The sequence below is a fragment of the Ursus arctos genome, unplaced genomic scaffold, assembly GCF_023065955.2.
Source record: "Ursus arctos isolate Adak ecotype North America unplaced genomic scaffold, UrsArc2.0 scaffold_26, whole genome shotgun sequence".
Taxonomy (NCBI): Eukaryota; Metazoa; Chordata; class Mammalia; order Carnivora; family Ursidae; genus Ursus; species Ursus arctos.
The window spans coordinates 39776134-39797679 of record NW_026622941.1 but is presented as its reverse complement, the minus strand read 5'-3'; the positions used below and the strand labels follow the sequence as shown (position 1 = coordinate 39797679).

Below are 21546 nucleotides of genomic sequence, written 5' to 3'. Positions count from 1 at the left end.
AGGCGGGGCCAGAAGAAGGACTAGTTGTCGAGCCGCTTTCTGGCCAGGAAAAAACTGACCCGACTCAGTCAGCCAATCCGAGAGCGGAGCGCGGGGTGGGAGGCGGGGAAAGGGAAAGGAGGAGGGCGTTCAGAGGCCGGGGAAGGCGTGGCGCTCCGAGTCCCAGCCACAACGGGCGTTGCCTACTCTCGCGAGGTCTCGGGACTGCTAGAAGAGGGCTTCGTCTCGCGGGTTTGTGAGAAGGGCTGGCGGTCCTGAAAGAGGCTAACGGTGTTGGAGGCTGGTGGGATCCCCAGACCCGACTCTGACCAGAGAGCGGCTGAAACGCTGGGGACGCAGTTCCAGACACGTATAGGAAACGTCTTCTGCACTTTGTGCCTGGGAGGAGGAAGGTGCCTCCAAACGGACAGAGGGCTGGAGGGAATAGAACTGAGGCTAACAATAATAAAAATAAAAAGAAACCATCTTTGGGCACTTGGGTGGCTCAGTTGGTTAAGCCTCCACTGTTGATTTTTGCTCAGATCATGATCTCAGGGTTGTGAGATCGAGCCCCACGTGGGGCTCTGCACTCAGTGGAAAGTCCTCTTGAAATTCCCTCTCCTTCCTCTCTGCAGCCCCTGCCCCGCCACTTTCTCTGGGTAAATAAATAAATCGTAAATAAACAAACCATCTTTTTCTCACAGGAGCCTCACAACCCGGTGAGGTGTGGTCTCCATTTTGCAGATAAGAAAGAAGACTCAAACAGTCTTATTCATTCAGCAGAACAGGCCTGGAGGACTGGGGAGAGGGGTGTCACCTGCCTGTTATTGGCAGGCAGGGGTGTGAAACTGAGGGAACCTAGAATACCCTGGTTACAATGGGGTGGTGACCTCTAATGGATGTTGGGAAACTGGGCGATGGTTTCAAGTGTACAGGATCCGGTAGATTTTCTCCCTGACTACCGCCAATTCCATTACTCAAGCCAAGAACCAGGAGTTATTCTCCAGCTCCTCTTTCCCTCCCCTTAAAACCTCTTTCCCTCTTACTACTTTTCATGTCTTTGCAATTCATGTTTTCCTCTTCATTACCACCACCCTAATCCACCCTAATCTCACCTAGAGGATTGCAGGAGTGTCCCACCCGCCATTCTCTCTTGCTCTCCACTTGAATACATTCACCATACAGCAGCTAGAGTAATCTTTCCAAAATTGCAAATCTGGTCATGTTACCACTGTGCCTTGACAGTTCCTCACTCACACTCCCCATCTTACTCTCTGCTCTCCCAACTTCATGGCCTCCTTCAATTCCTCCAACTCCTCCCGTTCCCTCTAGTCTCTCTGTCTGGAATGCCTGTGTTGCTTCCACTTTGCCTATTCATCCTCCAAATTGATACTCACTGTTACTTCCTTTAGAGGCCTTCCTTGAACCCCTCTACTCACAACCCGCCCTCATTTTAAAAAAGATTCCTTGGTTCCGTGGTCTCAGAGAACACTGTTTCTTCAGAGCATGTGTCTCAGTTGGCAATTGATTATTCATCAATGTGAACATAATACATTGTGTTTATTAAATTTGATCCCCTGCTAGACCTCCATGAGGGTGATGACCTTTTATTTTTGGCTTACCATCATATTTTCAATGCCTTCCTTTGTGCCTGCCTTGTAAAGTGCTCAGTATTTGTTGAATGAGTCAATGGAGGGATGAATAATTGATCAAATGAATGCATGAAGTGAGAGAAGACCTCCAAGAAGTGTTATTTGAACTTCCTCTTTAAAAGAGAGAAGGCTGTTCTACAAAGACAAAACAAAACAAAAAACCGTGGGAGAACATGGAGTGTTCAGAGAATAGTGAGCTCTTAGGGGTAGAGGGAATGTAGGAAAGAGTAGGAAATAAAACTAGAAAGATGGTTGCAGTTGAGGGAAAGAAAGTCCCCTCCTTCCACTGACAGGCACTGTGAAGGTGCCAGAGTCTAGCCACTAGACCCACAGGGATGGATACTAACGAGCATTGTGCACCTCCTGTGGGTAAAGCCCTTAGCTAGGTGTCTGGGGTATAGGGAGAAAGAAGGCCAAAGTCTGAAAGACGGAGAGGTGCCAGGATGGAGGTTGGCTGTATAGTGACTTTACAGGAGTTTAAGGTAGTCAGGACAACGCAGGTCTGGTCCTCAGCTCCACAAACCTGGAAACGTGAGTTTGTCAGGCTACCCAGCGTAGATCTAGGAGCTGACTCATACTAATCAAATTCATAAGAGAAACGGAGTGATTTACCAAGAGGATACACCTTTCAATGACCAAAATATTTATGCCTGCTCCTCAGGGCATCACCTTCACAGAATCAAGGTACAAGGGAGACTGATTTTCGTATCAGAGAAGTCTTTAAAAGAGCCAACGTCCAGAAACTCTGCCATGCCTATCAGAGCACCCAACCTGTGTTCTGCATAGCGGTCAGAGCGACCTCCTTCTGTTTGTCTTCGCTAGACCTCTGGGAGATGCGAGCCACCTCTCTCGTTTTATTCTGTCACACATACCCCTTATTTCTTTCCTATTCCTCTGCCCTATAGACAGCACTCTAATGTGACTGGTAGAAGTTCTTGACTATGAATGTGTGCTTACAAAACACGTAAGGTTGTAGATGAGTTTCCTAATGCGGCTGTAACAAATTGTTGCAAATGTAGTGGCTTAAAACAGCGCCCGTTTGTTCTTTTATGGATCTGGAGATCAAAAGTCTAAAATCGAGGTGTTGGCAGAGCGCCTCCTGGAGGCTTCAGGGGCGAGCCCATTTCTTTCCTTTTCCAGCTTCTAAGGGCTGCCAGAATTCCTTAGCTTGTGGCCTCCTCTTCCCTCACTCTAACCTCTGCTTCTGTCATCACATCGACTACTCACAGTGATCTCTTGCTTCTCTTTTATGAGGACCCTTGTGATAACATCGGGTGACCCATATAATCCAATATAACCTCTTCATCTCAAGGTCCTTAGTCACATCTGTAAAATCCCTTTTGCCATACAAAGTAATAATCACAGATTCAGGGGATTAGGACATGGCCATCTTGGGGAGTGGGTCATTATTCAATCTACTACAGTTTGTTTAGGCTATATGTTTTGGGTTTTTTTTTAAAGATTTTATTTATTCATTTGACAGAGAGACAGCCAGCGAGAGAGGGAACACAAGCAGGGGGAGTGGGAGAGGAAGAAGCAGGCTCCCAGCCGAGGAGCCTGATGTGGGGCTCGATCCCATAACGCCGTTATGCCCTGAGCCGAAGGCAGACGCTTAACGACTGCGCTACCCAGGCGCCCCTAGGCTATGTTTTTAATTCGCATAAGTGGCATTACCCTATGATTTTGGCTTTACTTTTTCTCAGCCAACTCTGTTTCTAGGATCCATCCTTATTGTTGTACTTAATCTAGTTCGTTGCTTGCAACAATTGCACAGGATTCCATGATAGACATCCCTCACACTTTACTTACCCATTCCCCACTTCTATGAACAGTGCTAGAAAATTGTCTTCTTAAATGGTCCCCTGTGAACCTGTTCAAGAATTTCTCTGGGACACGGGGAGCCTGGGTGGCTCAGTCATTAAGCGTCTGCCTTCGGCTCAGGGCGTGCTCCCAGCGTTCTGGGATCGAGCCCCACATCGGGCTCCTCCGCTGGGAGCCTGCTTCTTCCTCTCCCACTCCCCCTGCTTGTGTTCCCTCTCTCGCTGGCTGGCTCTCTGTGTGTCAAATAAATAAATAAAAAATCTTAAAAAAAAAAAGGAAATCTCATACCCATTACGTAGTTACTCTTCATTCTCCCCTCCCCTCACTCCCTGGCAACCACCAATTGCTTTGTGTCTCCCTATTCCAGATCCGTCCTATCCATGGAATCGTCTATATGTGGCCTATTGGGTCTCGCTTTTTCCATCTAGCATAACGTCTCCAACGTTCATCCCTTTCGTGGCATATATAAGCACTCCTCTCCTTTTTATCGCTGAGTGGATAGACCCCGTTTTCTTTATCCATTCATCGGCTGATGAACATTCTCATTTTTTCCACCTTTTGGCTACTATGAGTGGTGCTGCTATGAATACCCACATTCGGTTATTTGTGGGAGTTTTCATTCTTTGAGGACTTCTGAGACTATTCTGAAAACAATAAAACAGGACCTTTGTGGGGGGGGAATTATCTCGATTTCTTGATTTTGGGACCACTAAGAATTCTTTTTGTTTGTTTATTTATTTTAGGGTGCAGCTAAGTATTTGTTCATTTGTTGATACATGTTTTCTGTCTAATCTAGGGATTCGGATGTTCGACGGTCAGTTTTGTGTGTTGACCTGGCTTGGGCTACGGTCCCCAAACACGAGTGTAGGCATTCTTGTGAAGGTTTCTAGATGTGATTAAATCCACAATCAGTGAACTTTAAGGGAGATTATCCTGGATCAGCTGGGTTAGCCGGATTTGATCAGCTGCAAGGCCTTCGGGGCAGAGCTGGGGCTTCCTTGACGAACATGACGTTCCACCTGGGGGACCCGTGGGCGCAGCTCCCACCTGTGCAGGAAGGCGGCAGTCCCCCCTGCCTCCTGGCCTGCCCTACAGCCTTTGAACCTGCCCGGCAAGCCCCCCACAATCGTGTGGTCTAGTTCCCTGCCACAGATCTCTTAACATGTATCTCCTGCTGGTTCTGCATCTCTGGTTGAACCCTGACCGATGCAGGTTTGGGGATCTGGAAATGGGTGCTATTGAAACCGGTACCTGAGAGTGTGGACATGCCTTTGGAATTAGGTAATGGGTAGAGTCTGGAATAACTCTGAGGAGGATGATAGGAGAAGCCCAGCTTGCCTCGAATAGACTGTTAGCAGAAATAGGAATGTTGCAATTTGCTAGGGAGGGCTGGGGGGGGGGGGTGGAGCGAGCACGGAACAGAATACCTACCTCACCAGGAACAGACGGTTGGGTGAAATACGGCCGCGAAAGGGGCTGTGGCATCAAAGGCTCAGAAGGCAATGAGGAGTATGTTATTGATGGTCGGAGGAAAGGAGGTATTTTTCATACAGCAGCAGAAAGCTTAGCAGAATTGTGCTTGACATTTATGTGGAAAGCAGACTTTGTGAGGGCGAGCTGGGGTTTTTAATCTGTGTTGCCAGGTGTGGAAGGCGTGGCTGGATTTTTTTTCTTGCTTATCGTAAAATCTGAGAGGAAAGAGGCAAAAAAAAGGTGTCAGAACTGGTATTTTAGAAATTGTCAGCCTACCCAGATTGCAAACAGTGCTGAAATGAGGCCATTCGCTGGGAGGGCGGCGTGCCCTGAGGAGAAATCCGGGGAAGTCCCTGGACCATCTCCTGCCAGGGCCTAGGAAGGATCAAAGGTCAGAGTGCTCACTCACACGGAGGCCCCTTTGGAGAGATTAGCCCTGGGACCCACGGATTCCTCAGCCACGTCAGCAGAAACCAAGCATAGAAATGGGATTGTCGAAAAAGACCGGCGGAGGCGTCTCTTGTTCAATGGAGGGAATCCCAGAGCCAAACACGGGAGATCCACACGGTTCTCGAGAACGCCTTGTAAACAGAGATACCGGCAGCTTGTGCTGAAAGAGCCAGAGAGAGGGTAAAACGGAAGAGAGCCGTTGGACCCCCCACCCCAGACTCTACACCCGGGAAACGAAAAGCTGAAAACACACTTGAGAGGAATGCTGATTCCAAGGCCAGACAGTGAAGCCGGAAAGCAAGGCCGGGGTCGGGGGGGGGGGGGCACGGAAGAGCATTCCTAGGCCTTGAAACCTTATGTTGTTTTGCCAGGTGGATTTTAAATTTGCTTCACAACCTCCTTTTTCCTTTCCAGTTCTCCCTTTCTGGATGGGAATGTCTGTGGCTCTTTCCTTCTGCCTGTCCCACCGTTGTATCTTAGGAAACAGATTATTTGTTTTCCAGTGTCACAAGTCCACGGAGGGAGAGGAGTTCCCCCCACCCCCCAGGGTCCATTATACCCAGAATCTCACCCACACTTAACGTAGATGTGAAGTGATGAGATTTGAGACTTCTGAGCTGATGACATCTCGATGAGAGTTTGCCCTTCAGCTGACGCTGTAACGGGTTGAGATTTTGGGGAACCCGGAAAGGGGGTGAATATATTTTGTAGATGAGACCAACATGAATATTTGGAAGCCAGAGGGCAGACCGTGGTAAGCGTAACAACGCCTTCCCCTGTCTGCATCCCAATGCCCACAACCTGTTGACTATTTTCTTACATGGCAAAGGGACGTTAATGGTGTAAATGAGAGGTTTTGAGATGGGGCGATGATGCTGGATTGTCTGGGTGTGCCCCATGTAATGACAAGGATCCTTACCAGAGGCAAGCAGGGATCAGTGAGGGGGTCGCTGGCTTTGAAGATGGAAGAGGGCCACAGGCCACCGAATGTGGACAGTCTTTAGAAGCTGAATAAGGCTTCTCTAGAGTTTCCACTGGGAACACAGCTCTGTCATCCCATTTTAGACTTCTAACCGCCAGCACTGGAAGATAATAAGTGTGTTGTTTTAAGCCACTATGTTTGTGGTAATTTGTTGCAACAGTAATAGGAAATTAAGACAGTATGAAGCTGTGCAGTATCAAGCTGTCCCCTTAAAATGGAAAAAAACCACTGTGATGTTTATACGATGGAAGAATAACTCAGCTGCGATCCTTGGTTTATAATTTAGAACCGTCCCAGGCCACCTTGCTGAGGGAAGCCATCTGGGAGGCCATACTCTGAACCATGCCCCCTCGTTCTCCTGCCCACGGTATGGCCAAGACCGTTCAACCCTGCATGAATCATCTCATTTATGCTTCACAACAATCCTGTGAATTAGCTTGCTGTAGTTGTCTCCATTTTACAGATGAGGAAACTGAGGCAAAGACAGGCCAAGTATCTTTCCCAGAGAAAGACACTAGGTAGATCTTTCACGCATCTAGCAAGTAAAGATTCAAGATTTTTTTTAAAGATTTTATTTATCCTTTTGACAGAGCGAGAGAGCACAAGCAGGGGGAACAGTAGAGGGAGAGGGAGAAGCAGGCTGTCCGCCGAGCAGGGAGCCTGATGCAGGGCCCGATCCCAGGACCCCGGGATCATGGCCTGAGCCGAAGGGAGACGCCCGACCATCTGAGCCACCCAGGTGCTCCAAGATCCAAGATTTAAATGCAGATTCTTAATCACCATGCTACTGTTAAAATAAAAATGGTACTTTTCACATTCTTTGATGAGTTAAAAAAAACATTTGCTTAAACTGTGGGATTATGTGACAAAACAGGTTTAGGAACAAATACAGACAACAATTGTCACTCATTTATCACCATTTGTTAATCGGTGGGAGCGGAAGTGCACAGGGGGCGAGAGCAGCCTTTCGGCCCCAAGAGCTCAGTGTTTTGGACATTTGTTGGTCTGTCTCACAGAGGGAATGGGAAATATCAATTAATCTGCTAAGGGTAGTAAAGTGGGCATCTTCTGTGAAAGGAAGTGAAAGCAGAACCAAAGAGAGCCCCAGAAGTCAGCATGCCATGGCTATTAGGCCCTGGAAGCCATAGGACCACTGAAGCCATGAGTAAGAAGGAACTATGAGAAGCAAAAGCCAGGGTGGAGGATGAGGGCGTTCGCTCATGGTGACAGGAGCCGCAGAAGCAGTAGGACCCTCCATCAGGGAGCAGTGTTTTCCTGCTGCCGAGGGGCCTTTCTGTCACTTCTCAGGCTCGGTGGGGCCTGGGGGGCTGCAGAGTCCATTCTTCCTGGAAGGCCAGGTCACGCACACGTTTCTGGGTTCCTGTGAAGCCGCTCCCACTCCACCCCCAGTAGCTGCAATTCTCAGTCCCCTCGTTTCCAGGTGCAAGCTCACAATTCACTCCCCTTTGCCTGAGATGTCTGGTTAGTCTCTGCTCTTTGCAATGCAGATAACAGAGCTCTTTCCACCCACTGCAGGTGGAAATCACCCCTCAGGAATGATCCCTGCTGCAATAGTGGCCACCTCCCCGGGGTCCAGCACTCCTGCCCACGTGCCCGCCACATCTGGTGCCTTTTAGGAGCTACTAAATAAATGTGGGCGCCTCCTTGCTTTTCAGATGACCTTCTTAATAGATGCCATGGGAGCTATCTCCGTGCTTCCAGCAAACTGACTACAAAAAAATCAATGTGGTATAAGCTTTCTTAATTACGATCAAATCCCAGCCCTGTCTTCCTGAGGTTAACATCCGATCCCCCTTGGTTAGAATTGGATTTGGAGTTGTCCTAAAACTCTTCAATCACAGCCAAGTCTGAGTTTGTGTCATTTCAATAGGAGACTGGGTCCCCCCATGACAACTTGATTCTTTCCAATTCTCCCCAGCATTTAAACATGTTGAAGTCTGTTTTTTGGGGGTTTTCTTGCCACAATCCAAGATTTTAAAAAAATGCATTTTATATGACAAGCCAATACACATGTATATAAATACATTGAAAAGTTTCACCAAACCCTAACACTTTCTATTCTTTTTCTTTTTAAATGTTGGTCTTGACCCAGTAATTCATATCACAATGTTTCATGACCCACAGTTTGAAAATTATTGGTCTTGCTTGGCCTTTCTCCAAAATTTCACTTCTCAAATGCAGGTCTTCCTTTGCTCCAGTTCTTTTATTTTCTTTCCTCAAGTTACCTCCAGAGAATGGTGCGCTCTCTGCTCCCTCATCTGGGTTCATTCACTCTTCAAGGGGCAGTGTTTTGTCTCCCGCCCCGCCCTGCCCTGAAGGGCCCTTCCTGAGGTCTCCAACTTCTCCCTTGATGATAGAGCCCAGATTTTCCAACTGTTTTCCAATCCGTGCTCCCAGCGTCCTCTGGCACGGCCTGCCTGCTGCTCCCCCTGAGAGCTTTCTCTTGCCTTGCCTTCCCGAGGCCACACTGTCCTCGTCTCCCTCTACAACTTCATTCTCAAGATCCTCTCCCACTGCTCGTCTAGGAGTCTCCCCAAGGCCCTTCTCTGTTCTCACTTTATACACTGTTCTTGGGTCGTTTCACGTTTCCTCTGTGGGACAGTGGGGAGGTCCCGCGCCCTTCTCTTCAGCTCAGTCTCGCTTCTTTATATCCGGTACAAAACACAGGCCTCAGACTCTGATGTGAAAGCTGCCAAACTTAAAATTGTGCTCACTTGAAAACCTAAACATTTGAAACTCCAAAGCTTTTGTCTGTTTTTTTCTGTAGTGATATTTCTCTTCTGAAGTAATAAGTGCCACTGAATGAGAGAAAGGGAGAGAAAGCAAGGGGGATAAGCCATGTGTGTACATGTGCACCTGTGTGTGAAGGGCAATGGTGGTGGGAAGCCTGAACAATATTCGCAATGGACACTGTGGTTGATTCTCAGCGTCCACTCCGTATCGGATGATGAGGCCAAGCCAATCAGTAGCTTTCCCTGGCAACTGCTATTCCTCCAGGATTGGGCACACCAGTGGCCTTAGCCCGACAGTCTCAAGGAAAGGACTTGTTTCTCATACCCAGAGGAGGTTTTTCTCTTCCCTCCACTGGATGTGAAGAGGGAAGCATCACCCAGTAGCTGCTGGCAGCCATCTTGGGACCATGAGGAGAACTAGCCCAAGGACAAAGTTTCAAGGAGGAAGGCTCAGTAGAACCTTGGACAGAATCTAAGTCCTTTATGACATCGTTGAACTACTGAATCAACAGCCCTCAGAGCCTGCCTACCTCTGGCTCCTTGCTACACGAGCTATTTCTTTCTTTTTCTTAAAAAATGAGATATTATGTTACTTGCAGCAGATAGCGGCCTGAGATTCAGTATCTCAAAGTGTCCCATCACACCTCAACTCCAGACCTGTGGATCCACCCACCAGCCAGCCCTTCCTCTTGACTGTGCCATAGCATCTCACACTCAGGAGGCCTAAAACGGACTGTTGTCTGGACCCCCTTCTCCCCTCCTCTAGCCTTAGCTGTTTCTGTGAAAGATCCACCATCTGCCTCACTCAAGCCAAAACCTTGGGTCCTCTTTGCTATTTATTTCCCTTCCGCCCCCGGGGGCGAGGTCTCCTTAGGTGTTACAGCGTCCGTCCCTGAATATTTCTCAAATCTCCCCACTTTTTTGCTCACTATCGCCTCTTGCTTGTTTCACTCCAACAGCCTCTGACCCCGTTCTCCGCCTCCTAATGGCTTCTGCACCCACAGCGGGAGTGCTCTTTCTAAAACGCACATTTGAATGCTTGACCCTCCTAATGAAGCCCTGTTTTTTCCCTTTTCCTTGGGATGCATTCAGAAAGCCTTCATACGGACGTGAGGTCCTGCACGACCCAGTGCTCATGCCATCTTCCCAACCTCGGTGCCGTTCCTCCTCTCTGTCCTACATTCCAGAATGATAGAAGTACTTCCGGTTCGCACACTGGCTCTCTCTCACGTCCTGACTTAGCTGCCTAGAAAGGCCTCCCCCCTCCCTGCTTCACCTGAGTAACTCTTGCTCGTTTCACCGCTCCGCGCGACGGGGCCACCTTTGGGAAGCTGTGCCTTTACCCCAAGGCTGGGTTGGACGCTCTTCCTCATGTCCCCACAATGTTACCTTCTTTCCCAGTCACAGCGCTTTTCACACAGCTGGAAGGACCTGCTTGTCGGTCTCTGGCCCCTACCCCAGACTGGTTGCTCCTTGAGAGCAGGGACTCTGGCTTATTCCCTGCATGTAGCACAATAATTGAGTGAAAATGATTATTGTAAACAAACTCCGAAGTGGATTTTGACTTGAAGGCAAAGGCAGGATGGAGTGGAGTTGGAGGGCATTGTAGAGTAGGCATTTTCCAGCAGGGTGGGGAGTGACGGTGGCAGAATCTGATTTGCTGGCCAAGTGTGTCAAGTAGGCTTAGGTGGGTGGCGGGGCTAGGCCAGGGGCAAGAGACCAGTGAGGGAGATAATGAACCCAGGCAAACGATGATGGTGGCCTGGACGAGGGTGGCGGCAGTGGGGATGGGGAGAACGAGACAGACTTGAAAAAGTTAAAAAGTAGAATTAACAGAATTGGGGGGTAGGTGAAGAAAAGGGGTAGAAGATGAGGTGTTCTAATTTGGCAGAAGTCCTCAGTGGTGCCTTCTTCTAGAGTGGGAACCTTGGAGAAAGAACATGATGACAGGTGAAGAGGGAGAGGAGTTCTGTTTTGGACGTGTTGCGTTTGAGGGGCCTATGGCACATCCAGAAAGCACCGAGACATTCGGGGCTGCCCCTGGCAAACAGCCGTTGAGAAGGAGTGGACGTAGAACTAGCAGGATAGGTAGGAATCACGGATGCCAAGATATGGGTTGCAGGAAAGAAATGACTAGAGACAAGGGGAAAATACTGCTGAGCCCCCTCCCCCCAGGCACCCCCACTTCCACAGACACAAATGCACTGGAGTGGTTTCTCCTCATAGCGGTTTTATTTGATTCAAAAGTGAAACTCAGACCCTGGCCCACTCCACTGGTCATGGGATAATGGCAGGAGTAGACTCGATCTGGGGATCACTGGCCTCTTACTAGGACTCGATAAGGGGAACATACAGGTCATATATACGTGTCAGGGCAGGGATAGAAGGGCCACCTACTGCTGGCTGGGTAGGGCTTAGCCACAGGCCAGGGAAGGGGTGACTTGTGCCACCCCCTAGACACATGCAGAGCAAGAGAGGACTAGTTCAGTACTGGTGGTAGGGTCTGGGACTTGGAGTAGGCCTCGGGCAGGGTCAGGGAGCTCTGGACCGACGGGTTCAGTAGCTGTGAGTAGAAGACTTGTCCAGCTCACTGCGCTGCTCCTTCTGGGACTCAGTGACCACCTGCTGGGGGCAAGGCATGTGAAGGGCACAAATCAGTGGGCACCACCCCCCTCCGATCTCCTTTGGGGTATGCTGTCTCCTCCTCCAGTAAAACCAGCTGACTATCCATCCCCCTTCTCTATCGCCCCGTCTCCCTCCCGCCCGAAGACCATAACCTGCAAAACTCTAAAATCAGCTGCAGCCAGGCTGGGACTCAGAAATACTATGGGCAATGATGGGGTCCTGGGCTCGAGTGTCCCTCTCACCTCCCCATTCCGGGTCTCGATGGTCTTGATCAGAACCATCTTCCTGCTGTGGCTGTCCTGGGCAGGCTCCACGTCAGGCACTGCAAAAAGTGGGATGAAGGGGTGGAAGACAGGAGGCTGGGGGGGTCTCTCCTTCAAGCCCTCACTCTCCTCTATGAGGGGAGGGGAGCAGCAGGGCAGGAGGAGCAGGGGTGGGTCTAGACTAGGACCCAGCTGTTCATGGACAGACTCGATCCCCGAGCAGAGGCACAGCAAGAGTCTGGTCGGGGCAGAAGTGGACAAGGGGACAGGCAGGTTGAAAGCCGGGCGTGGGAGACTCACCAGTCGTCTTTATACTTAAGGATGCAAAAGAATGGACTGGCACGGAGATCCTGGGAGCGGAGCAAATGGTCAGCGACTCTGCCCGGGGTCCCGCCCCTTTCCTGCACGCCCAACCCCTACCATCCTTACCCCCCCACCCTCCAGCAGCCCTGCCCCCCACCTGCTCTCCTCGCCCTCCAGCAGCTTGCGGTAGGTGGCGATCTCGATGTCCAGGGCCATCTTGACGTTGAGGAGCTCCTGGTACTCGCGCAGGTGCCGCGCCATCTCCTCCTTTAGCTGTCGCAGCTCCTCCTCGAGCCTCGCGGCGCCCGCCTGGTACCCGCCCGCCTCCAAGGCAAACTGCTCCTCCAGCTCCCGAAGTTGTCTGAGCAGCGCCTCGTTCTAGGGGGCCGCAGGGGGTCACTGGGGGAACAGCCTTCATCCCCCACTCCCCGGGCCTGGGCGCGAAGTCTGGTACTCACCGTGCCGCGCAGCCCGTCCACCTCACAAGTCAGGCTCTGTATCTGGCGTCGAGACTCGTTCATCTCCTGCTTGGCCTGACGCAGGGCCTCGTGGTTCCGGTTGGCGGCGTCGGACAGGTCCGCGTACTGCGGCGCGCGAGGCCACACGGCCGTGAGCTGGCGGGACGCACGCTCCCCGCCGCGCCCCACTCGCCCAGAGCCTCCCTCACCCTCCCGGGCTCTCGCACCTTGGACTTGTACCACTCCTCCGCCTCCTGCAGGTTCTTCGCCGCGATGCTCTCATACTGAGCGCGGATGTCCCTCAGCGCCGCCGTCAGCTCAGGCTTCACGGTGGCCTCCACCTCGACCTGCTGCACCTGCTGGCTCTCCACGCTCACCTGCAGGTCTCGCAGCTCCTGCCGCCCAGGACAACAAGTTGTCGGGATTGCAGCGCGGATCCCACGCGGGCCGCGCAGTTCACGCACCGAAAAGAGAAGAAACACTCGAATAAACAGAAGGGGGCGCCAGGGAGCGCAGCGCGCATAAGACTACGCGGCCTGCGCCCCATACGCTCCGAGCCAGCGGCCAAGTTACGGGGGTGCAGCTCCGCCGCTCGCCACCAGGTGGCGCAGGGGTGGGAGTCAAACCACCTGTAGAGGGGGGTTGAGGGGCTGCGTCTACCCAGCGAATCTCACCTCTCTTCCCCAGCTGCGTTCGCCAGTTTTCTCCAGCGCCTGCCGTCCAGCTCCAACGAGACCACCTGCAACCTTCGAAGCCTCCCCCTGACACTTGGTCCACCTACCTCCTCATGCAGCTTCTTGAGGAACTCAATCTCATCCATCAGCGACTCAATCTTGCGCTCTAGTTCCAGGCGGGACAGGGTGGCGTCGTCCACGTCCTTAAGGGGGTGGCAGTGGGGGTTCAAGAGCCGGGAGGGGCTGCTCAGGCCGAGGAAGGGCCAGACCCTCCCTGCCCGTCTCTGGAGGCTTCTGGTCGCCTCCTCGCGCCCACACATGCCACCCTAGATACGCAGGCGGGGGTAGACGTGGGGAGACTGAGCTGACATGGGGCCCGGGCTCACCTTGCGGAAGAGCACGAGGTTGTGCTCCGCATCCTCCCTCTTGCGCGTCTCCTCCTCCAGCCTGGCAAGAAGAATGGGCAGAGACAGTTGCAGGGCCACCGCCCAACCATCAGCCCCGCGCACCCCAGGGTCTAGGTTAGAGGCTGCTACTGTCCAGGACTCTGAGGAGGGGTCTTCAAACTGCCCAGTGGACTCGCCCACTTTCTCTCTAACGGGCTGGGAGCTGAGACGGGACCCCTTTATACACAGGGCATAGTAACTCCTCCCTCCCCACCTCTCCCCTCCCCAGAGAGGCAGCAAAGTGGTAGGGGGAGGGCGGGGGAGGCGGTGAGAGCCCGCGGGAGAGCCTGCTCCCTGCACACGCCTGGTAGCGGAGGGGAGCCACTCCCTCCTCGACGGCCCGCCGCCCAGCCCCGGCGCTGCCCCCTGACCTCTGCTTGAGCGCCGCCAGGTCCTCCGCCAGCCCGTCGCGCTCCACCTGCACCCGGTCGCGCTCGCGGCCCAGCAGCTCTAGCTCCCTCCGCAGCTCGCGCAGCTCCTGCTGGCACAGCTGGTCGGCGCGCGCCGGCTCCTGGCCCCGGGCCTGGTTCAGCTCCCCGCGCAAGGCCGCGTTCTGCTGCTCCAGGAAGCGCACCTTCTCGATGAAGTTGGCGAAGCGGTCGTTGAGCTCCTGCAGCTCCTGCTTCTCGTTGCTGCGCGTGGCCAGGAACTCCTGGTTGAGGGCCTCGGCCATGGAAAAGTCGAGGCGCTCCGAGGGCAGGCGCAGGAGGGCGCCCGCGCCCGCCCGGGGGCCGCGGAAGCTGCCCAGGCGCACGGAGGAGCCGGTGGACGCCGAGCCCAGCAGGCGACTGCTCGAGAAGCGGGAGCTGGATGCGTAGGAGTAGGCCCCGGGGGACAGTGAGGGCGGTGGCCCGAAGGTGCGGCGGTAGGAGGTGGAAGTGACGCTGGCCCGGAGGCCCGACGGGTGGCTCATGGTGGCCGAGGATAGGCACTCACCGCTGGCAGAACTGGTCCGGGAGCTGGGAAGGAGCTGCAGACCGCTGCGAGGCGGCTTTATAGCCCTGCGGGCTCAGGGGGGGCACGGGCAGCTCCTCCCACTGGCCTGACGGCGGGTCTATGTGGGGAGGGGGACGCCCCACCCCTGCGGAGCAGCAGGAGAGCCGCACCCTCCCTCCACGGTTGTTGGCGCCCTGCCGACTTGATTCCCGCTGTTCCTGGCGGGGAAGGGAGCAGGCCTGGCGACCACCGGCAGGCCTGGGTTGGGGGTCAGCACCTTCCAGCAAGCATCCAGAGCTGGAGCCTAGGGTGCGAGGGCCTGACTGGACCTGGGGTTCCTGCCTGAAAGAGCTGTTAAAATCGGAGATGTACAAATGTAGAATCATTACATTGTCCACATGAAATTAATAGAATGTTGGGTCAGTTACACCTCAGTAAAAAAAACAAAACAAAACAAGACAAAACTGGGGGTACAGGAGGACTGGAGGTTAAAGGGCAGGCTTCTGGCACCTGAGTGGGGAGGACATGGCCTTGGTAGATGGAGAGTTGGCCTGGCTTAGGCCCCAGGGCCTGTGCCCCCACTTGTCCCTTGAAGGCTAGGCCCCGCGTTTACCTGCTGTCAGCTACCCCTCTGTTACCACACCCAGGGAAAAAAGGGGAACAGGAGGGCAGAGGGAGCTAAGGGGGGTGGGGAGGGGCTGATCTCTCCGTAATCCCCAGGGCCCTGTGGAGGTCTGCTGCCTGGCGCCAGCCCTGCCGCTAATGGACTGGCCATTTCCCCTCCCCCTCCTCTGGACACTTGGCCAGGGGGTTGCCTGCTGATGTCTCAGCCTTAAAGACACAGCTCCCAAACCTGGACCTACAGCAGGCCCCCACAGATGGGCCCGGCGGAGGGGGCTGAGGGTGCCCGGGCCCAGCTCTGGGTCCCACTCGGGAGGGTCGTGCCCTGCCAGAGGCTGAGCAGAATGAGCCAGTTGAACGCTGTCTGGCTTTCCTGGAGTCTCCCTTCCCCCAACCAACTGCTGCTCAGTCATGGGCCTTACGGGAACCCAAGCGAGTCCCGAGGTAGGAAGGGGAGGGGGCTGGGGGGCGGCAGCTGCTGCCAAGGCTGAGAGGAGCGGACTGGCAGGAACCCGTCACCAGTATTGAGGAGTTGCAGGTACCCAGGGATGGGTGGGGCTGAGGGGGAAGAGATGGGGAAGGAGAAAGTGCCCATCGCTCCTGGTCCCGGGACTGAGGGAAGAGAGAGAAGGCCCCAAAGCAGACCCACGAGCCTGTGCACACGAACAGATGTGTATGCGTAATTGCACCACATCACCTACGTGCACACACCACACATGCACAACCACGCAGCCCTTCCTGCCCCCCGCCCCCCCCAGCTATCGGGAGGCTGACGTCTGGCCTTTGCATGGCTGCGGCTTCCAGAACTCAGGCACGGGCCGCCCCGGAGTGGGCAGAGGCAGCTCGGGTGGTCTGCAGGAGCCGGTGCTGAGGCCCGTTGGGTTTGCCACGAGCCATGGGGCTGCTGCCGCCGGGGACTCCAGGGCTTTCCAGCACGGACAGGTCCACCTCAGGCCCTGAGGACCAGAGCTGGGCATCTGGGGAAGCAGGTTTGGGACTCCTGGCTGGATCTCTGGGTGAGGGGGCAAGGAGGGCGGCTCCTTGGCCAGCCAGCTCCTCAGCATTGCAGGGCAGAGGAACCTCCCCTCCTTTGTGTGTCCTCTGAGATGGGCCAACGCCCGCCCGCCTGCTCACATCCCTACCGCCTTCCTTCTCTCCCCTCCAGGCCCCTCCTTCCTTCCGGGCCATTAGTCTCTCCCTGCACAGCTGCCAGGTCCTTCTCCTTGATGGGTCTGGTTTGGTTGCCAGGGGAATGGGAAGAGGGAGGATGGGAGAGAGGAGACAGGGTGGGTAAACCTGGGCCTGTCCCCCTGACTTCTAGGAGTGGGGAGGGGTGGGGTCCAGCCTGGGCTGAGGGTAGGGGCTTGGCAGCTGTGTGTGTATGTGTGTGTCGGGGGGGATGCCGGGGAAGCTTTGGTGCTTTCTGCCACAGCCCTAGGCTCTGAGCCCCAGCTGCCATTGGCCTGGAGCCCCATTGACCCCAGCCTAGGCCCTGCCCCGTCTCTGTCTGCTGTCCATAGGGAGCAAACTGGGAGTCTGAGCTGGTCCTTCCCAGGCTCTGTCTTTATAGGGAGCTGCTGGTAGATCTGGGCCTTTGGAAGTCGAGTAGAGGCCCCTTGGGCTGGGCCCAGGCAGTTCCAGGTGGAGTTCCCAGCCCTTCGCTGCTTAAGCTCCCAGCTCACCACCCAGGTGCCTCAGAGGAGAGGGGACCAGGGCCTCCTTAGCAGGGCTCTGGGAGCTGCGGAGGGAGTGAGGCCAGGGCCTGGGTGGGGGAACCAGGCCTGCTAGCAAGTCAGAGAAGACTCCTCCCCCTTACTCAGAAAGAGCCGGGCCTGGGAGACCTAGAGGCCAGAAGAAAGGTAGAAAAGGGTCACAGTTAAGAGCCGGGGCTCTGGTATCCAGCTGCCAAGCTTCCCATCTGACTCCAACATTCTGGGTTGTAGGAATATAGGCTTGTTATAATGTCCTTCCATGTCCCCCAGGAAAATGTGGATAATCAAAACTTCTACCTCATACTGCTGGTGGGAGGATTAAATACTTAAGACACATATGATAATGGCTGAAATGTAAGTCAGTTTTACCATTATCATTACTCTCCCCGATGATGTTGTCAGCTGCCGAACACAGTGAGGATCTGGACTTCTTCTGGATCGTCCCCGCTAGTGGCTGAGAGCGGTTCTGGACCCAGGGTGGAAGGAGCCAGGTACTGCCTGGCTGATCTTTCCTCAAGGTACGATGAAGACACGGACTCTGGACAGACCGCCTGCATTTGATCATGGCTCCTCAATTTAATTAGCTGTGTGCTTTTGGGTCTGGGTGAGTGATTTCACCTCCGTTCACTCCGTTTTCTTTATCCATAAATGGAGCAGTAAGGATGTACCTATCTCATCGCGTTGGAGGATTAGCTGAGTTCTAATATGTGAGGCACTTAGTGCTTGGCACATAGTATGTGCTGTTAAGTGTTAGCCAGTATTATTATCACACACACACACACACACACACACACACACACACTGCTCTGGTGAAGGCTTGGAGTGAAATGACAGTTAGATGCATTCAGAGGTTTGCAAGGAAGGCGAGCAATGAAGCTTAGGTCACTGGCAAGTCTGCTACCGAATGCCAGGCCGTGGACTCAAAGCTGGATGAGGAAGGGGCGTGCGGGCAAGAGAGGGTGGGAGATTGGGAGAGTAAAGAGGTCCATAGCTGGCCTCCCAGGCAAGGCCAAAGAACAGTCCTAGTACAGAGGAATTGAAAGAGGCACCGAGAGGGCAGGAAGTTGTTTTCGGAGAGCAAGATGCATGGATTTGTGATTCTGGAGCCGGGATATTTATGAATGGCAAGATTTCCAGGGTGTTTTTAAGGGAGTGGGCAATGGAGGCTAAGGTCGAATGAAGGAAAAGGTCATGCAAGAAGAGATCAGGCCACCAGCCTGGGCACTTCTGAGCTGTGTGACCCTGGGCAACTCACTTGTCCTCTCTGAGCTTCAGTTTCTTCATCTGTAAAATAGGGATAATGACACCTCCCTCATCCCTGTTGCGACATCTAAGTGAGAGCTAAGTACTTCGTGTACTACTTGTCCATGCGGTAATTAGCCTGTCATGAGGCTCATAGCAGGTGCTCAGCACTGTTGATGGCCTTCTTCCCCTGCCATGTGATGACGGGGAGGAAACTGAGCCACAGAGGAGACATGCCATAGCCCTAATTACTTGTAACTAAGTGTCAGCTGGGGTCCCCCTGCCCTTCGGAGGTCTAGGACTGGCTCGACCACCAGTCCACATCCTGGGGAAAGTCCAACGTCATCCTCAAGATCTCTTTGCCTTCCTAGTGCACCCCTTCCACCCCTAGCTCCAAGTCCTGTTGCCCCTGAACTGGCTGACTATGCAGCAGGCTCCGCAGCGTGCAGATGTGGAACTCGGCACCGTCGCGTGGTTCTGTGGGCTCCTTTCCCCATCACTTAGGTAGAACTCGAGGCTCAGAGGGACAAAGTTGCCTGTGTGAGGTCGCACAGCAAGCTAATAGTGGCTCCCTCGGCAGGAAGGCACATCCTGGTGGGTCAGGCGCTGCTGATGTTCTGGGCTCTGGCCGCGTAGGCGCCAAGATGAGCCTCAGCCGGGAGGATTCCAGCTACACGCTTCTCAGAGGGGGTTCTCTCCCAGGCTGGTCCAGCTGCAGGGTCCTCACGGACTGAGCGGCTGCACCAGAGTGGAATCCCTTCCCCGTTATCTCCATCTGGAGGCTCCACTCCTCCCAGTTAGGGGGCACTCTGGGTATCTTTCCCATCCCATCACTTTTCTCACTCTATCATATAGTAATAGCTAACATTTCCTATGTGGCATACATTTTACACATGTTATCACTTTTAATTCTCCTAGTCACCCTACAACATGGGTACTATTATGATCCCCGTTCTACAGTTGAAAAAACTGAGGCCCAGAGAGGTTAAGCAACTTGCCCAAGGCCACACAGCTAGTAAACTAGCACTAATCTGTTTATAAGTCTGACTCCCCCATTCCTGACAATATGATCTTTAAGGGCAGGGATCAGGTCTTAGTCACCGTAGTGTCTGGGGAGTATAGCATAGGATCTAGGTCAAATAAGTGTTGATTAAACTGAAGGGAACGCTGAGGCACCTGAAAAAAAAAAAAAAAAAATCTTTCCCATGACAGGTGGTCCGGAAAATAAAGAGAGGTATGTTGCTGCCACCTTCTGGTCAGAAGCTAGAATGACATTCTGCCGTCTGAATACATCTAAGACTCAAGGTTCACGGAACATTGAAATTTGGGGGATTCACCATTATTTGACCTTCTTTCTACAGCTGAGAAAAATTCAAAAGGGTGTGTAAAATAGAACAGCAACATTGGCATTAGGAGTTCAGAGCCCTGATTCCATTCTGCACCTGATCTCTAGAAGCCTCCTCCATTCCGCCCCAGCAGCTCCCACCCCCAATCAAAAAGCCAGGGAAGCAGGGCAAACTCTGTTCTTTGCCTTCAAACACCACCCCCAGCCTCCTCATCTTCTACTATGTTCCCAATCTCCAGTCCTGCCCCATAAAATCACATCTCTGCCTGCCTTCCTGACCTTTCCAACCAGCTCCTCCTCAGCTGGAGAACAGGAGAGCAGCTTATGGACATGGAATGCTAAGTGAATTTCCTTCTCACGGTGTGGCCTGATGACTTGACAGAGTCACCCGAGGAACTGTTAAAAAGTAGATTCCAGAGCCCCGCCCAGCTCTTCTGAATCTTCTAGAATCTGCATTTTAACAAACTTCCTAGATGATTTTTAGTGCACACAAAAATTTGAGTATTCCAGGATTAAGTTTTTTTCTTTAAATTGTCCATCTTTCCCCCCATTTTATTTTGAAGAGTTTCAAACTCAGAGAAAGGTGAAAGAAGCCCGCTGTAAACACCACTATACCCTCTCCTGGCCTTACCAGTTGTTAATATTTTGCCACAATTCCTTTGAAAGTAAGTTTCAGGCATCATGATATTTCACCACCAAACACTTCAGCATGTCTCCTAAAAACAAAGACATTTTCCTACAGTACTATTAACCCACTCAAGAAATTTAACATTGCTAGAACAATATTATCTAATATACAGTCCTCTTAGAATTCCCCCAATTGTCCCAATAACATCCTTCCTAGCTATTTCCCCCAATCTGGGATCAAAGATCAAGAATTCTATTTGGTTGTCACCTGGGCAGAGGGGAGAGCCAGAGCGTAGGAGTAAGGCTGGGATGAGCTCCGCACGCCTGTGGAGTTAGAGAAAGGTCGGTGAGGTTGGAGCAAGGTGGGTGAGGAGGAGAGAGGGAAAGGGGAGGTTAGAGGCGTGGGAAGGAGTCAGGGCACGGAGGGCTTTGTAAATCAGAGTAAAGAGTTTATAGCTTATTTTATTTTAATGCAATGAAAAGCCATTGGAGGGTTTTAAGCAGGGGAATGACTTGATCTGATTTATGACTTTAAAAGGTCAATCTGAAGACAATTTCAGAATCGGGACGTTCTATAGTAAAACAATTCCTAGACTCTTTAAAAAGTCAGTGTCATTTTTCTTTAGAGGTTTTATTTATTTGAGAGGGAGAGAGCACAAGCCGGGGGAGGGGCAGAGGGAGAAGCAGGCTTCCCGCTGAGCAAGGCGCCTGATGCCAGACTCCATCCCAGGACCCTGGGGTCATGACCTGAGCCGAAGGCAGACGCTTAACCAACGAAGCCACCCAGACATCCCAAAAAAGTCAGTGTCATTTTTTTTTTTTAAAAGACGGGCATTTTAATTTCATAGGGATGTCATAAGAAATTACCACAAACTCGGTGGCTTAAAACAACAGAAGTTCATTCGCACAGTTTTGGAGGCTGGAAGTCCAAAATCAGGACGTTGGCAGGCCTCTACCTCCAAAGGCTCCAGGGGAGAATCCTTCCTCGTCTCTTCCAGCTTCTGGTGGCTCCCGGGGTTCACTGGCTTGTGGCTGCATCTCTAATCTCTGCCTCTGTCTTCACACGGCCTTCTCCTCTGTGTCTATGTCTTCTCTTTTCTGTCTTATAAAGACACTTGTCATTGGATTGAGGACCCTGTTAATCCAGGATGATCTCAAGATCCTGAACTACATTTTGCCAAGAC

At 52.7% G+C, this 21546-nt stretch overlaps 1 protein-coding gene across 2 annotated transcripts; it reads right to left on the bottom strand.

Annotated features, from left to right (window-relative positions):
• Positions 1-11332: 11332 nt before the first annotated feature.
• PRPH (peripherin) lies at positions 11333-14869 on the bottom strand. 2 transcript variants are annotated; one of them, XM_026501563.4, is made up of 9 exons: positions 14251-14869; positions 13820-13880; positions 13541-13636; positions 12987-13154; positions 12760-12885; positions 12459-12679; positions 12299-12348; positions 11978-12057; positions 11333-11735 (listed from the first exon to the last, which is right to left on the bottom strand). In XM_026501563.4, exons 1-9 carry the CDS (start codon positions 14790-14792, stop codon positions 11667-11669), a joined length of 1413 nt encoding a protein of 470 aa, XP_026357348.2. In that variant the 5' UTR covers positions 14793-14869; the 3' UTR covers positions 11333-11666. The 2 variants fall into 2 exon arrangements, with proteins under 2 accessions (XP_026357348.2, XP_026357349.2); XM_026501564.4 differs by having other exon boundaries at positions 11333-11732.
• Between the last annotated feature and the right edge of the window lie 6677 nt (positions 14870-21546).

Excerpts from the sequence above, each read along its gene's own strand:
- PRPH (XM_026501563.4), bottom strand. The coding sequence starts at position 14,792 with ATGAGCCACCCGTCGGGCCTCCGGGCCAGCGTCACTTCCACCTCCTAC. Across the intron at positions 13,881-14,250 it reads CTGGCGGCGCTCAAGCAGAG|GCTGGAGGAGGAGACGCGCA; the intron begins GTCAGGGGGCAG and ends TCTTCTTGCCAG. Across the intron at positions 12,058-12,298 it reads CTTAAGTATAAAGACGACTG|TGCCTGACGTGGAGCCTGCC; the intron begins GTGAGTCTCCCA and ends CACTTTTTGCAG.